The 16,319-nt window shown below is 51.8% G+C and overlaps 1 protein-coding gene across 2 annotated transcripts in view; it reads left to right on the top strand.

Moving 5' to 3' along the window:
- Window positions 1-277: 277 nt before the first annotated feature.
- Window positions 278-16,319, top strand: part of SHROOM4 (shroom family member 4) — a 37,278-nt gene continuing 21,236 nt past the window's right edge. Inside the window, exons 1-2 of one of the 2 annotated variants that reach the window (XM_081896797.1) lie at window positions 278-495; window positions 15,517-15,668. In XM_081896797.1, the coding sequence (XP_081752923.1) occupies window positions 334-495; window positions 15,517-15,668 (314 nt within the window). In that variant the 5' untranslated portion in view covers window positions 278-333. Of the gene's footprint in view, window positions 496-13,312; window positions 13,525-15,516; window positions 15,669-16,319 lie in introns of those variants that run through there. The other variant, XM_081896798.1, reaches the window with a different exon arrangement.

Raw genomic sequence — 16,319 nt, 5'->3', positions numbered from 1 at the left:
AGGACAAAGGACTCCAGGTGGGGTCTGACCAGGGAAGAATGATTCAGAGGAGATGCTTTTGAACTACTTTTCGCCAACTCGGCTTTCGGCGAGACATCCCGACATCCCGTCCCATGCTTACTGAGCAGGCATGTTAAGGTGTTGCGCGGGAAGCCGCTCCAGCCATCGGAGGAGAGGCCGACCGCAAGGAGAGATAGGCTGTCTGCGCTGGAGCGCGCGCCACAGCGCGCAGGGCCTGCCCACCCTGAGCGCCCGCCCCCGCCCCCGCCCCGCCAGACACGTCGGCCGAGGACGCCCGGCTGCGTCCGCCTGGGCGCCTTACGGGATGGTGCCATGGCGCGGCCGTCGGGGGACGCGCAGCGCCAGGAGCCCGAACAACAGCCCCTGCCGCTGGTCTCCTACCAGCATGTGCCCGTGCATCTGGCCGGCGGCGCGCCCTGGGGCTTCTCCCTCGAGGGCGGGCTGGAGCACGGCAAGCCCCTCATCGTCTCCAAGGTGAGCCCCTTCCGCGCTCCTCCTTCCCCGCTCTGGGGTCGCCGTCCGGGCGAGGCGCGGCTTCCGGGCGCCCCTGTCCTCCGCCTTTTCTCCCTGCCCGTCCGGCGACGCCCGCTTTTTGTAGGGAATCTGATAGATCGTCCACGCAGCGGAAGTGTGTGGATCTTGCTCGCGGTACAAGTCACCACCTAAAAGCAGAGAAAGCTCCAAACCTTTCGCTACTGCAGAAGCAATAAGCTCAACGAACAACTTTGGACGAAGTTTATACGTAAAAAAAAAAGTTCCAGCTTGTAGGCTTTTTAGATACAGATATCAAAGAATAACAGAATGGTAGAAGGGTCCTGAGGGTAATCTAGCCCAGAATCTCAACTCAACCATCTATGGCAGAGGACCATCCAACCTCTGCTTAAAAGCCTCCCATGAAAGAGGCTGCACCACTTTCTGAGGGAGGCCAGTCCAATGTCACAGAGCTCTTACCCTCAGAAAGTTCTTCCCAATGTTTAGTCAGAATCTCATTTCTTGTAACTTGAAGCCATGCGTTGAGTCCTACCCTCTTCCATGTGGCAGCCCTTGAGATGTTTGAATGGCTGTCATGCCTTGTTTCAGTCTCCTCTTGTCCAGGCCAAACATACTCAGCTCCTTCAACTGTTCACCATAATGCTTGGTTTCTAGACCATTTATCATCTTGGCCACCCTCCTCTGCACACTTTCCAGTCAATAGCCCGCTTAAATTGTGGTGCTGAGATCTGGATGCAGGACTCCAGGTGTGGACCAAGGCAGAACAGAACAGGACAGTTGCTTCCCCTGATCTGGATACTAGACTTCTGTTGATGCAGTATAGAATAGCATTGGCATTTTTTGCTGCTGCGTCACACTGTTGACTCGTGTTAAGCTACTAAGACTCCTTGATGCTTTTCACACATACTACTGGTAAATCAGCCCCCCCCCCCCAATTTTCTGTCTGTTCATCTGCCTAAGTGCAGAACTTTAAATTTGTACCCATTGAAATTCATTTTGTTAGTTTGGGCCCTAGTCTGGTAGGCAGGTGCAGGAGGCGCATCTGACATAACAGGACCCCCACCCCATCCATTTCCTTTGTGGCGCCGTGTTTGGTGATGCTTGCGTGTCTTAGGGCTCACTCACACTTAGCTTTTGCTTGGCATTTCTGAGCACAGATTCGCGCTTTAAAGCGCCATGTCCAAGTGCTATTTTGTTTTGTTTTTTTGTCCTGACTAATCTGCTCTTTACTGGAACAAACAGAATTGGAGCAAACAGAAATTCAGCCATTTGCTTCAATTAAGCAGTAAAGAGTGGACTTTTGCAGGGAAAGCACAGGGAAGAAGAAGAAGGGCATACCTGTGCATAGAAACGTGGCAACAAAGGATGAGCCTTTGGTGGAGCAAGTCCTTGGGCTGGAAACTCCTTCCTCCTGCCTAGGGGCAGGCCGTGAAGCATTTCTGTCTCCACAAGTTGCTCTCTGTCTGTCAGGCGAGAGGGCCTGGGGTGACTGGCCCTGTGCCAGGCTGAGTTTCTAACTGCGCTCCCTTGGGACTGGGCAGTGAGCAGGAACGGCCCTTTGGCCGTGAATGATTAACTGCCCTTGTCCCTCCACCACTGCCAGTTCTGGTGGCTTTGGTCTCCCAGAGTAGCAGCAAGATGCTGCTTTTCCAAGTGGAATGCCCTGCATGGCCTGTGCTGGATTGGTCCCCAAGGAAAGAAGCCAGGGGGTGGAGCTGGATGTGAAGAGGTCTCTCCTTTCTGTGAAGTGCTCCTGGGGTTGGGGGGTAGTCTGCCTTGGTCCTGCCCTCAGTACCCATTCGGGATGTGGTGCCTGCTTCCAATGCACTGGAAGTGTTCTCCAGCGACAGGATTCAGCTGTGGAGAGTAGCATGCAGTGGCTTAACACAAAGTGGTTCTGCGTGAGGCTGGGTTGATGCTTCTGGATGATAGGGTCAAGTGGGGTGCCACAGTGTTCTGTCCTGGGCCTGTTGATATTCAACATCTTTATAAGTGACTGGGATGAAGGAATTGAGGGGATGCCAGCAGTACATGTGAAAGGACTGAGGGATCTTATTAAATCACTAGTTTAACATGAGTCAGCAGGGTGATGCAGCAGCAAGCAAAGCTAATACTATTTTAGGCTGCATCAACAGGAGTATAGTGTCCAGATCAAGGGAAGTCATAGTCCCACTCTATTCTGCCTTGGTCAGACCACACCGGGAATACTGTGTCCAATTCTGGGCACCACAATTTAAGAAGGATGTCCAAGCTGGAACGTGTGCAGAGGAAGGCAACCAAGATGACCAAGGGTCTAGCAACAAAGCCATATGAGGAATGGTTGAAGGAGGTGGGGATGTTTAGCCTGTAAAAGAGGAAACTGAAAGGAGATATGATAGCCATCTTCCAATATCTCAAGGGTTGTGCTTTGAAAGATGGGGCAAGCTTGTTTTCTCCTACTCTGGAGGGAAGAACCCGAACCACTGGCTTCAAGTTACAAGAAAGGGGATTCTGAGAAAACACCAGGAAGAACTTTCTGACAGTAAGAGCTCTTTGACAGGGGAAGAGACTCTCTTGGAAGGTGGGGGACTCTCCATCCTTGGAGGTGTTTAAGCAGAGGCTGGATGGGTTGGACTAGATGCAGTGGTGTAGCTAGCTGCTCGGGGTGCCCGATGCGGCACATGCGTCCTGCAGCCGGGGGCGGAGTGAGCTGCCCATGGGGATGGGGCAAGCGAAGGCAGGGCGTGCTGCTTGGAGCCTCTCCGCAGCCTCCCCCTCAGCTGTAGGACGGCTGAGTTGGTGGGCAGGCGCAAGCCCTGTGCTGCTCGAAAAAGTGGTGCAGAGCTTGCAGGCAGTCCGCCCGCCCGCTGCCTCCCCCTCAGGAGAGATGCATGGCTCAGGCACTCTGCAGACCCCATGGTGTGGCACCCAGTGCCCCCACCTCACCTAGCTACCAGTGGCGTAGGAAGGGGGGTGCAGTGGGGGTGGGAGTTATTTTTTTCAAAAAGTGTCATGAGCCCACTTTTAAAATTTTATTTTAAAAACACATATTTTTGCCATTTTGTCGCCCCGCCCAGTGATGACACCCAGGTTGTCCCACCCCCCTTCCTACGCCACTGACTAGATGACTCTTGGGGTACCTTTGAATCCTATACAGTGGTACCTCTGCTGTGCCTGCATGTTTGCGCGTGCACGGGTTGCGATTCGCCGCTTCATGCATGCGCGTGACGTCATTTTGACCATCTCCGCATGTGCGAGCAGCGAAACCTGGAAGTAACATGTTCCGTTACTTCTGGGTCGCCGCGGAGCACAACCCTGAAGCATATTAAACTCTAGGTATGACTGTAATTCTACAATTCTGTGATTCTGACTCTTGGGTAGCACCCCATTGGCACCGCAATTGTTTGCTCAAAGGTCAGCTTCTTTCTCCCATGGAGCATGAAAGCAGACCCTTAAGAACATAAGTTGAGATAGGCTCCAAGATCAGGCCAAGGGGAGGTCATGCAGCCCAGCATCCTGTTCTCACAGTGGCCAGCTGGATGCTTCTTTTGGGAGGTCTTGCACGCAGGACTCACGTAAGGTTGCTGAGCCAAGGTGTTACCAAACACCAGGCATCAAAGCTGGATTTCCTAAATATCTCTGGGATCGTCCGCACTTCTGGCTTGTCTTGTAGTGTTTTTGTCACTCCCCTCATTTCTCTGGGAAAAGTCACTCTTTAGGACCAGCTTGGACCATACATCAATCCAGTGAAAACCCAAATTGTCATTTGCTCTGACTGAGCGCTTGAGAGCAGTTTCCCCTAGGGCTGTGGATGAGCCCCCTGTTCCTTCCTGCCTCTTTAAATGGTGGTAGCAAAGGTCCTTATCTCAAGGGCTGCTGTGGTGCATTTGAAAAAAGGCACGGCTCACATCTGGCAAAGACTCAGGTCTTCTGGAGGTGACCCATGTTCCCTTTCCCTCCCAGCGCACCACCCCCTCTGAAGCATTCCAAATGTTGTGCATTTTCCTGAAGAGGGTTTCATTTGCCACAAAGCTGGTGCAAATGTGAATAGTTTAACTGCATTCTGTGTGCATCTGGGAAATGCTGTGTGAGGATGGGCCGGTGGGCCAAGAGACCCAGGATTATTATTTTTTCTTTGGGGGCAGGTTGCCCGATTTATTTCCTTGGTGCAAAGTGAGCCCGTCCCTGAGCTGATGGGTCAAAGAATCATAGGATTGTCATCTCCTCAAACTCCCTGCAATGTGGGAATCCTAACTGCAGCATCCATGATAACAGATGGCCACTCAACCTCTGCTTAGAAACCTCCAAGGAAGGAGAGCCCACCACTTTCTGAGGTAGTTGTTCCACTGTCAAACAGCTCTTAGCATTGGAAAGTTCTTCCTGATGTTCAGTAGGAATCTCCTGTCTTGTAACTTGAAGCCATTGGTTCAGGTCTCCCCCTCTGGAGCAGAAGAAAACAGGTCAGGCCAGGATGCCAAGGCTGGGGAAGCACCTTCTTTTTGGCTCCCTGGCAAAGTCACCCACAGTCCAAGCACAGGAACAAGGGCTTCTTTGTGCCATAGTGAACTGCCAGCACACACCCTTCTCTCTGCATGCTCTGAGCATTGGATCTGCCTTTTCCTCTCCCTGCTCTCTTCTGGGCATTGTAGCTGGCCAGTTAGGACCGGCCCACCATACAACAATGTTAGGTGATTGCCTCAGGTGGCAGGATCCATAGGACCCTGTGGTCAATCTTTCTTCCCCCCTCCCTTTTCCTGATGCTGATCTTCCCTCATTGATTCTTCCCTGGCGGGGAGGGGGACACCATTTTGGGGTCTGCCCCAGGCCAGCCAAACATCCAGACATAGCCCCAGACTCTGGCTATCCTGCCTAGCAAATGCTGGTTTCTCCTCCTCTTCTCACCTTTGGCCAGCTGTGACCCAAAGACCTGCTCTGTGCATCCTCTGAAGTCCTTTGCATTTAATACTAGCCCTGCAGGGAGTTGTGGCTGTGCTGCTCCTCCTTCCCATCTCCAGCCTCAAGGATATGTTGCAAAGGGCTCATCCAGACTTCCTATTTTGCTGTGTTTCTAGGAACAGGTTCATGCTTTAAAACACTGTGTCCAGGCACTTATTTTTTATCACTTTCCCCACGAAAACCCCACTCTTTAATGCTGAATTGCAGCAAACAGCAATTCAAGCTTCCAGCAGATTGCTCTTTGCTCCGATTCATCAGTAAGGAGCTAGTTTTTGTTGGGGAATCATTGTGGTGAAAGGAAAGAAAAGTGCTCAAACGTTGACTGGGAAAGTGTGGATTTGTGCATGTAGTGCGTGGGGCAAAAGGTAAGCATGCAGAGGGAGAGGCATGAAGCATGGATGGAGCTGAGTATCCACCTTGATTTGTCACTTCCCTACAATATCCTAGAGTAGACCAGCCTTCCCCAACCTAGGACTGCAGCTCATCAGCCCATGCCAGCGATGGCTGGGGCTGGTGGGAGTTGTAGTCCAAACACCTGGAAGGCCCCTGGATGGGGAGGCTGTGAAAGAGGGTCAGTCTGTGCCGCTGCCTCCAAGGGCACTCTCTGGAGTGAAAGGCAGCAGCTGCCAAGCAGGGGCATGGTCCAGAATGTGGGGAGGAGGCAGAGGCAGCCTTTCCTCCCACAGCATGGTGTCTGTGGGCTTCATCCAGCTGCAAGCCAGCAGCTGTTTCCTGAGGGGGGACATCTGTTGTCATATTCTGGGTTTGCAGCAAAGTGTGGAATAGCAGGAATGCGGCAGCAGAAGCTGTACAATGGCGACCAATGGTCAGAGGCAGCGGTGCTTCCCAATGCCAGTTGCTAGAGGCTGCAGAGGGGAGAGTTGCTCTCATGCTCAGGTCCTGCTGGCAGGTTTCCCACTGGGACATCTGGCTGGCCGCAGTGAGAACAAGAGGCTGGACTGGATGGGTTCCCTTGGGCCTGATCCATCAGGCTCTTCTTATGTTCTTAAGGCTTGTGGATGCCTTCCGCCTTCTTGGAAGAGGCTTATTAGCAGCACCCTGGTTGGGTTATGGCCTTCCTCCCCACCGTGACCTGAAAAGGCCCAGACAGAGCTGACTCACCTATGAGGCAAGGTGAGGCAACTGCCTTAGGCAGCAGGATCCACCATGGTAGAAGATGTCAATCTTTCTCCCTTGTTCCTGATGTAAATCTTCCCTTACCCCTTCTTGCTATTTTGGAGTCTGCCTCAGGTGCCAAAATCTCTGGGGCTAGCCCTGGGGTCCAGGCCATGCCTCCCTTGATGTCTGCAACACTTTGAAACCAGTGTTGAATGATGTAAATTAAATGTGTTCATGTCTGGGGAATTTATGTAAGATTTGAGGGATGGGAGGTCCTGGACACAGGGTGCAGCCATCTATGTCTGCCGGTAGGGATCTGTTGGCTGAGAGCCCATTGTGTCTCACGCCCTTTCTCCTCAGCATAGCTGCCTGATGGATAAAGGAGCTGCCTTCTCCCCCTGCCTTGGATGCTTGTCTGGCTTTGGGCAGAGATGTCAACAGATGCCGTCTTCTCCCACTGTTCCTGAGGGTTGCTCTGTCTCTCTCTGTCTCTGCTGCCTGGCTTCGAATATGACTTGCTGCTGGCCAACTCATCGTTATCTCATTGCAATCCATCACTCCTCCTTGGATAAGAATGCAGGAAGAGCTGTGATGGATCAGGTCAACGTGGGCCTGTCTAGCCCAACATCCTGTTCTCACAGTAGCCAGCCAAATACTTCTCCTGGGAGGCTGCCAATCAGGGTCTGAGCGCAACAGCAACTCTCCACACTTGCAAATCACAGAAACTGGCAATGGGTGTAGAGCAGAGCCATTGTGGTTAGCTGGCAGCCACTGCTAGGCGCATCCTGAGTGAAGTTGGTGGACATCCCTACTTGTTTTGGGAGTGAAACCCACAATTTAACTATGCACCGTGTTTTCTATTGCCTGTCCTGTATTCTGTGGCTTTTGGTAGAAGTGGAGCCCTCTTTTGTCCGAAGGTTCTTCTTTGATTAATAATCCCCTTCTCTGTTGGCACTGGAGATAGGTAAAGGGAAAAGGTAAAGGATCCCTGGACAGTAGACATAGTCAAACTTGACTCTGGGGTGCCACGCTCATCTCGCATTTCAGGCTGAGGGAGGCAGCCTTTGTACACAGACAGTTTTCTGGGTCATGTGGCCAGCATGACCAAACCACTTCTGGCGCAATGGGACACTGTGATGGAAGCCAGAGTGCATGGAAATGCCATTTACCTTCCTGCCACAGCAGTATCTATTTATCTACTTGCACTGGTAGACTGATAGACTTTCAAAGTGTTAGGCTGGCAGGAGCTGGGACAGAGCAACTGGGGCTCACCTTTGTTAAGTGGATTCGAACTGCCAACCTTCCGATCGGCAAGCCCAAGAGGCTTGGTAGTTTAGACCACAGCACTGCCAGTGTCCCATCCTATCCCCTACAGTGGAATGGGCTTCCTTGGGAGATTGTGGACTGTCCTTCCTTGGAGGTTTTTAAGCAGATGTTGGATGGCCATCCGTCGGGGATGCTTTAGCTGAGATTCCTGCATTGCAGGGGTTGGGCCCCTTGCGGTCTCTTCCAACTCAACAGTTCTATGATTCTATGATCCTGTTTTTACCCCATGCTTTGTAGACACAGGCCCATGCTTTGAAGTGCTGTGTCTGAGTTCCAAGCGGTTTTTCTTACGCCCAGGCACTTTCCCTCCAAGAACTCATTCTTTCACACAGAATCTGGACAAATGGGTTTTCTGCAGATTGCCGCTCTCTCCAATTCAGTTGTGAAGTGGGTTCTCGCCTGCTTGGACAGGCAATTCTAAAGCCCAGACCTGTGCCAAGAAGTATGGCATAAAATGAAGTTTTAGCCACAGGGCCTTGCACTGTCCCTGTGCATGTTGAGTGTCTTGTGATGTTCTGGCGCAATGAGACACTTTGGTTGTTGCCATGGAGAGAAGCCTTAATTGCCATGCAAAGGACCACATTCTCTCTTTCTGATTGGCGGTGGAGCAGAGTAGGCCCCAAGGCCACCCCAAGGCTGCCCATGAGACTTTTGAAGGACCTGCCTGTTTCTGCGGAGGAGGATGAAAGGTGTTGGCTTTTCTTTGGCCAGAAGTTGGGTTTGGATGGAGCTGTGCCAGACACAGTGGCAATGTTTGTTGCCTGCCAGGCTGGAGAATGGCACAAAGGAGTGTGTGTGTGTGTGTGTGTGTGTGTGTGTGTGTGTGTGACACAAACATTCCACCTCCAGGGAGCATATCTGCACCTGGGCTCACTTTTAAATTTTTATTATGTTTCTGTCCCACCTTCTTTCCTACAAAAAGCTCCAGGTTGTGTCCGTGGTTCTCCTCTTTCCCGTTTTATCCTCACAACTACCCTGTGAGGTAGGCAAGGCTGAGAGAAGACAAAAGTAGGTCCGAGACCACCTGGTGAGCTTCATGGCTGAGCAGGAACTAGAAACCCTGGACTCTTAGGTCTTAGTTCAGCACTCTAACTACTATAACACTCTGGCTCTCATTTGCTGAGAGCCGCCCAGCATAGGAAGTACTGGGACGCCCACTTCTGGGGTGTAGGCGCTCCCTGAACTTTGAGTGAGCCTTCTACAGCTGCATAGGAATGGAGGAAGAAGAAGAAGAAGAAGAAGAAGAAGAAGAAGAAGAAGAAGAAGAAGAAGAAGAAGAGCCTTGCTGCAGGATCAGGCCCAAGGGCCCCATCTAGTCTGGCATCCTGTTCTCACAGAGACCACCTAGGTGCCCCAATGGGAAGCGAGCAAGATGGCAACAGCACTCTGCCCACCTGCAATTCCCAGCAGCTCTTACTCAGAGGCATTGCCATCATGGCTAGTAGCTGCCGATAGTCCTCCATTAATTTGCCAAGTCCTGTTGTGAAGCCGCCTACAGAAGTGAGTTCCATAGTTTATGTTGCAGCCCAGAAACCAGCCATTGTGGGAGAGCTTGCAGGGCCTCTGGGACACAGCTGGGAATGATCCGCCTGGCTGAGGCAGGCTTGGCCAGAGCTTAAAAGAGCTGCCGCTGCCACATCCTGAGCCTTCTGCAGTCCAGGCTGGCTGTTCCTCTCCTCCTCCTCCTCCTCCTCCTCCATTGCAGCTGCTTCTGGACTCTTGAGGAGCTCCAGCTGGGAGCTGAGGAAAGAGCACAGGCATGCAGGAGGTGCAGTGTCAAGGACACACTGCCTATCTGTCTTCCCCATATGTACTTTATTCCCCAAATAAAGGAAGGTACAGCATCCGGAGAGCGCTGTGTTTTCTTTTTCGGTTCCAGTGGCCTTCGTGGAGAATGTGCTGGTCATAGAATAATAGAATCTTAGAGTTGGAAGGGACGCCAAGGCTCATCGATTCCAACCCCCTGTAAGGCAGGAAACTCAGCTAAAGCATCCAGGACAGATGGCCACCCAACCTCTCCATAAAAACCTCCAAGGAAGGACAGTCCACAACCTTCTGAGTGAATATTTTCCACTGTCACAGTGCTCTTACTCTCAGAAAGTTCTTCTTGATGTGGAAAGGTGGAATCTCCTTCCTTGTAACCTGAAGACATGGGCTTGGCTCCTCCATGTACTCCTTGGAGAAAAAGTTGGGATATGAATGCAGTAAATAAGCTCTTCCTTTTACCTGGTTAAGAAAGCTGGAGGGAGCAGCCAGGTGGAGAAGTCAATCACAAACCAGGCATCCAGAATTCTCCACCTGCTTGCAGTTGGATCCACACCAGTCACAAAACACACTTGGTACCTGACGAATTTCTAACACTGGGTCCTCCCCTCCAGAGTAGGAGAAAAGATGATTGCTCCCTCCCCCATGTGACAGCCCTTAAGATATTTGAGGATGGTTATCATATCTCCTCCCAGTCTCATCTTATCCAGGCTAAACATACCCAGCTCCTTCAACTGTTCCTCATAAGGCTTGGTTTCCAGACCCCTGATCATCTTGGTTGCCCTCCTCTGTGTGGTCTGACCAAGGCAGAATAGAGCGGGATTATTACTTCTCTTGAGTTCTGCTAATGCAACCTAGAATTGCATTAGCTTTTTGTCTTTTGTTTTTTGCTGCTTCATCTTATTGTTGACTTGTGCTAGATCCTTTTCACCTGTACTGCTGGCAAGCCAAGTGCCCATCATTTTATATTTGTGCAGCTGGTTACTCCTGGTTGTGTGCCTAATTGTGCTCCTGAGGGAGGGGAGAACAGTCTGGCAGCAGTGGGATGGCAGGTGGAAATGCCTCCCTGTTTCCCTCCACACCCTGCTGCACCTCTGCTTCCAGATCCCTGTGAGGCCAGTTGCACTGTTGCAGTTGGACAGGAGAAGCCCCAGCAGGGCTGGCAGTAATGCAGTGGCGGGAGGTGTATCTGCCACGCAAGGCTTCACCTTGTCTCATGGATGGGCTGCCCCAGCTTTTTCTGGGAGGGCGTGGATTCCTGTTGCTGTTTGCCTGGGAAGGGGATCTATTTGCATGGCTCTTGAGGGTCTTGCCTGCCTCTTCACATCATGTCCTGAAACTTTCCTCTTGGAGATGTGAGACTTTTGTTAGCCAACTGGACACAGAGTAGGGAGAGTGTGCCCTGTCCTTGCAGGCTAGGAACTTTTTCTGGCCTTTATTTGCAGAGCTGGTTTTCCCAGCTACTGGGGCTTGCTTCAAAATGTGGAACAGTAACCCAGCAGCTAAACGGGATTTCATATCCGTTTCCCCTCCCACTCCTCCTCTCAAACAAAGCTCTTACAGTCTCAGAAGGCAGAGCAGAAGCTGCCTGGTTAAGAAACAGTCATCAGTTCCAGTCTAAATTCTTGCAAAAAGGATAGGTGGTGGACCCCACCCTAAAAAAAGTCAACATGTCTAGCTGAGTATGCCATTAAAAGTATTTGGCGTTTCTATTTTAAAAATAAAATTGAGAAGACCAGCACACATTGGCTGAAAGCAGTTTGTTTCTTTTATTCTAGATGATTCTAGAATGAGATGCCCTCCAGATCTTCTGAATTTGAATGCATTCAGATGGGTAGAACAGCTTCCAGGGACCTAGGGTTCTGAGACATCCAGGCCTGACCTGAGGTCTCCTGGTTTGCCTGGTGGCAGGTGGAAATAGAAAACTCCTGTGAGCTCCTTCAGGAAGACGTGATGCAACCAAGAAAAGTATTACCTTTTGATGCAGCAGCTAAAAAGGCAAATGCTCTTCTAGGCTGTATCAACAGAAGTCTAGTGTCCAGGTCAAGGGAAGCAATAGTACCACTCTATTCCGCCTTGGTCAGACCCCACCTGGAATACTGTGTCCAGTTCTGGGCGCCACAATTTAAGAGAGATATTCACAAGCTGGAATGTGTGCAGAGGAAGGTGACCAAGCTGTTCAAGGGTCTGGAAACCAACCAAACCTTATGAGGAGGGCGGTTGGGATGTTTGGCTCAGAAGAGGAGAAGAGGAGAGATATGAGAGCCATATTCAGATATCTAAATGGTTGTCATTTCTGTTGATGCAGCCTAGAATAGCATTAGCTTTTTTGCTGTATCCTCTGAGCTGTTCATGGACAAGGTATGCCTTCCCTTAAGGCAGTGGGGGGGGGGGAGCTTTTGTAGGGCTCCATCTTCAATCAGACCCATCCAGTGTAGTCAGCGGTCAAAGGTGATGGGAGTGGTAGCTCTGGCTTAGGGAGTCGATCCATTCTGTGCCTTAGTGGTTAAGTATTAACATCCTGTGCTGGCATCCTTTCCTGATTTGCTTAGGAACTGAGGTGGGGCTGTCCTGCCATTTCTAGCTCCTGAGGTTTGGGGTTCTCAAAAAGGGACCTCACATACATACCAATTTGCAACAAACTCTCCATCTTGTGTTTCATAGAATCATAGAGTTGGAAGAGACCACAAGGGCCATCGAGTCCAACCCCCTGCCAAGCAGGAAACACCATCGGAGCACTCCTGACATATGGTTGTGTTTGTTTCTGGATCCTGCCACCTGAGCAGCCACCTCACCTTGGGACTCTCACTTCTGCCAGATCCCTGAGGGAGCCCAGCTGGCACAGAAGAAGGCCAGCAGAGAAAGGCGGTGGCTTCTCCCCCATGCCTTGCCCACTGCACTGTGCAAGGAGAAAGAGAAGCGCTTGCCTTGGGTAGGGGCCCTCTCTACAGAGAACAGGGCTTGAGAGGAGCAGCCCTGTAGCTGGATCAGGCCCAAAGGCTCATCTGTGTAGCTGGATCAGGCTCAAAGGCCCGCTTCTGTCAACCGGCATCCTGTTCTCATGGTGGCTAACCAGGTGCCTCTTCTGGGAATGCCACGAGGAGGTCCTGAGCTCCACAGCAGACCTCTCCCCACTTGTGATTCCCAGCAATTCTGAGGCATTTACTGCTTTCAACAGCCATCGTGTTCGCCTTATTGCTGGAGGGAGACCACAGCCTGGAAGCACAGGGAGACTCCTAAGAGGAGCTTGGCTCTTCTTTCCTCAAAGTGCCTCCATCCCTGCAGTGGTCTAGGCCACCTGCCCAAACCTGCCCATTGGCAGCTGAACCGCTAGAACAAAGTGCAGTGGGCTCTGTGCTTTGTTTGGGGGAGGGTGTGATGGCATCCCAGCCTCCCCTCGCCACTTACGCATGCCTGCAGCCTGCCACCCACTCCCTCCACCGTTATCCCTGGTGCAGGCTTGCAGGCACGGCCTTGGCATGGACAGAGCCCTTCGCCGGCTGCTGTGCAAGGACTCTGTGGGTTCTGGACCGTCCTGCTGGCATTTGAGCAGCACAAAGGGCCCTTGTCTCATCCAGGGAAACAGCTGGGGGAGCTCCCTGCAGTTGCTCTTGGGCTCATGTGACTCTGGCAGGGAAGGGCAGCCCATCCCAGCCCAGCCCCTCTGTCCCCGCTTGGCCCTGGAGCTTCTCCTGGGCAGAACTGCCTGGCTTGGGGGTCTTTGGTCCAGAGGAGGTGAGAGAGCACACCATGGCAGGAGGGCAGGCTGGCTATGGGGGTCTCTCTTAGTTCTGCAGCCGGCCAGCCTTCCCCAGGACGCCTCTTTCACACCCATTAGCATCCTGCTCCCTTGCTGGGGCTTTGAGGGTGAGTGGAAGCAGGGAGGCAAGTGGAGGGAAGAGGGCAAAGTCCAGGTGAGCTGAAGTGCAAATGGTGGGGTGATGCTCGTGGGGGTCAATGGGTGTGTTGCTCTCCCTGGCTGTAAGATGGGACTGCTGCAGGGCTTCTTGGTGGGGGCCTGTTTTTAGGAATGAAGAGGACCCTGTGGCTGTGGGGAACTTAGCAAAGAGGGGCAACACTGTATGAATGCTTTGCCCCAAATGGAAGGGTTTGGGGCCCTGCTGCCGTCTGCGTGGGTGTAGATGCCGCTGTCTGCACTGTTTGAAGAAAGGGCTGAGCAGACAGCTGCAAGGATTGTGACTTGTTGCTTGTTGTTGCTCTCAGGGCCAGCCCAGTGATTTTACCACTTGAGGCAAACCCCAAAATGGTGCCCTCTCCTCTGCGCCAGGGAAGAGGGGTGAGCGAAGATCTGCATCAGGAACAAAGGGGAACTATAAATCGACATTGGGACCCACTGCCTCTGTGGATCTTGCCACCCAAGGCAGTTGTGTCACATGGCCTCATGGGTGGGCCGGCCCTGGTTGCCTTGCTACTTTGAATCCTCAAAACCTGTCCTCAAATTATTGTTTAAAGGAAGTGTTAGAAGATTGGGGGGAGCATTCTCTCTCTGTATAACCCTTCTAACTCTGCCTGGTGAAACAATTTTGCAGCTGGAATTTGCCCCAGCCTCATTTCTGAGGTTTGTGTGGCTCTTCACACAAGTGCTGGGGCTAAAGGGAAGGACTTATTCCTCGCACAGTTTGGTGTGTGTGAATTGCCTGACCAGCCCCTGTGGCAAGTGCCCAGGAGGCTGGATCCCAGCTAGGCTTTATCATGGACTGGTTGGACGAAGAGGAACCAGCTGGGGAACCCCCAAGGGAGGGAGGCTCAGAGCCAGGGGATTGGTGGTGGGATGAAAATGAGCAGTCAGGGGGAGAAACCCGGGAGGAGGAGGCCTTGGAAGCTGAAGAGGGGGCTTAGAGAGTAGGGAGTGTCTGTAGCAGAGACAAGTCCAGAAGCTGAAGCAGGAGGGAGGGAGGGAGGGAGGGAGGGAGGAGAGAGGCCAAGAAGAAGAGGTGAGTCAGACTGGTGAAGAGTCACAAGTGTTTTCTCCTCCTGCTGTGACAAGCTCCCCTCCCCCCCCAGTCTCCCAGAACCAGGAGAGGCATGAAGAGGGTGGAGAAGTCAGCTTCACACCAGGCTTGCCAGTATTACACGTGGAAAGGATCTAGGGGGTCTTTGTGGACCAAATGCTTAACGTGAGTCAAAAGTGTGATGCAGCAGCAACAGAAGCTAATGCTATTCTTGTGTCCAGATCAAGGGAAGTTGCAGTACCATTCTATTCTGCCTTGGCCAGACCACACCTGGCATACTGTGTGTCTAATTCTGGGCAACACAATTTAAGAAGGATATTGACAAGCTGGAAGGTGTGCAGAGGAGGGCAACCAAGAGGATCACGGGTCAGGAAGCCAAGCCTTATAAGGAACAGTTGGGTATGTTTAGCCTGAAAGAAAGAGGAGATTGAGAGGAGATATGATAGCCATCTTCAAATACCTTAAGGGCTGTCACATGGAAGATGGAGCAAGCTTGTTTTCTCCTGCTCTTGAGGGTAGGTCTTCAACTAATGGCTTCAAGCAAAAGAAAGGAGATTCCAAGTAAACATTGGGAAGAATGTTCTGATGGCAAGAGCTGTTTGACAGTGGAATGACTCCTTCAGGAGGTAGTGGACACTCCTTAACCAGAGGTTTTTAAGCAGAGCTTGAATGGCATCTGCCAGGGAGGATTGTGTTGAGATTCCTTTCCCTCACAATCCCTTCCAAGTCTAGGAGTCTAGGGTTTTATGACTTATTTCTTGCACTGCGAACCGTTCTGGGTAGCCCCTGAGACAAGTGTCTGGGAGTCTGTATCCCAGTTGGGCTTGCAGCTTTGAATCAGCCCCTGCCTGCCTGCACTGATGCTTACGGCCGTGTCTCTTCACAGGTAGAGGATGGCGGGAAGGCATCCTTGTCGCAGAATATGTGTCCTGGGGACGAGCTGGTGAACATCAACGGGACGCCCTTGTATGGTTCTCGGCAGGAGGCCCTCATCCTCATCAAGGGCTCCTACCGCACCCTCAAGATGATCCTCCGGAGGTGAGAGCTTCGTGGGTCTCCCTTTGGCCTCACATTCTGTTGCCCTTCTCCTCTTCCTCCCTTGTTAAAGTTGAGTAGAGATTCCTGCCTTGCAGGGAGTTGGACTAGATGATCCTCGGGGGTCCCTTCTAACCGTGATTCCATTAGAAGACCTGCAGGTGCTGATGGTGCTCCTTAGGGGGGCTTGAGAAATGCGCCCCGGAAGAGGCTAGTTGACAGGGATCCTTATCCGATTTGGTGCTTCCTTGTCAGATGTGGGGCTCCTTTGACCAACTTGCTGCTGCCCTCCAGTGGCAGGAATTAGGACCTGCACCTCTTATTTGCAGCCAGCCTAGCGACAGACAAACAACAGGGTGGATGACAGGGCGCCTTGTTTCTTAGGGCTCATCCAGACTTTTGTGCAGCATTTCTAAGCTCCCTGTCCGAGTTCTTGGAGGTTTTCTGCTACAGTGCTTTCCCCCTGAAAACTCGCTGTTTGTGGCTGAATCAGAGCAAATGCAATCAGCACAAAATCCAAATTGCAATTCTGCGTTAAAGAGCAGGTTTTTTTGGGACAGTGGAGGGGCAGAAAAAGAAAAAGAGAGCTCAGCATGAACTAGGAAAATGCGGACCTGTGCCAATAAAAACATTTCTTTGACTATGAAAATAAGT

The sequence above is a fragment of the Podarcis melisellensis genome (assembly GCF_964234715.1).
Source record: "Podarcis melisellensis genome assembly, chromosome: Z".
NCBI lineage: Eukaryota > Metazoa > Chordata > Lepidosauria > Squamata > Lacertidae > Podarcis > Podarcis melisellensis.
This window is presented reverse-complemented; position numbering and strand designations above follow the sequence as displayed.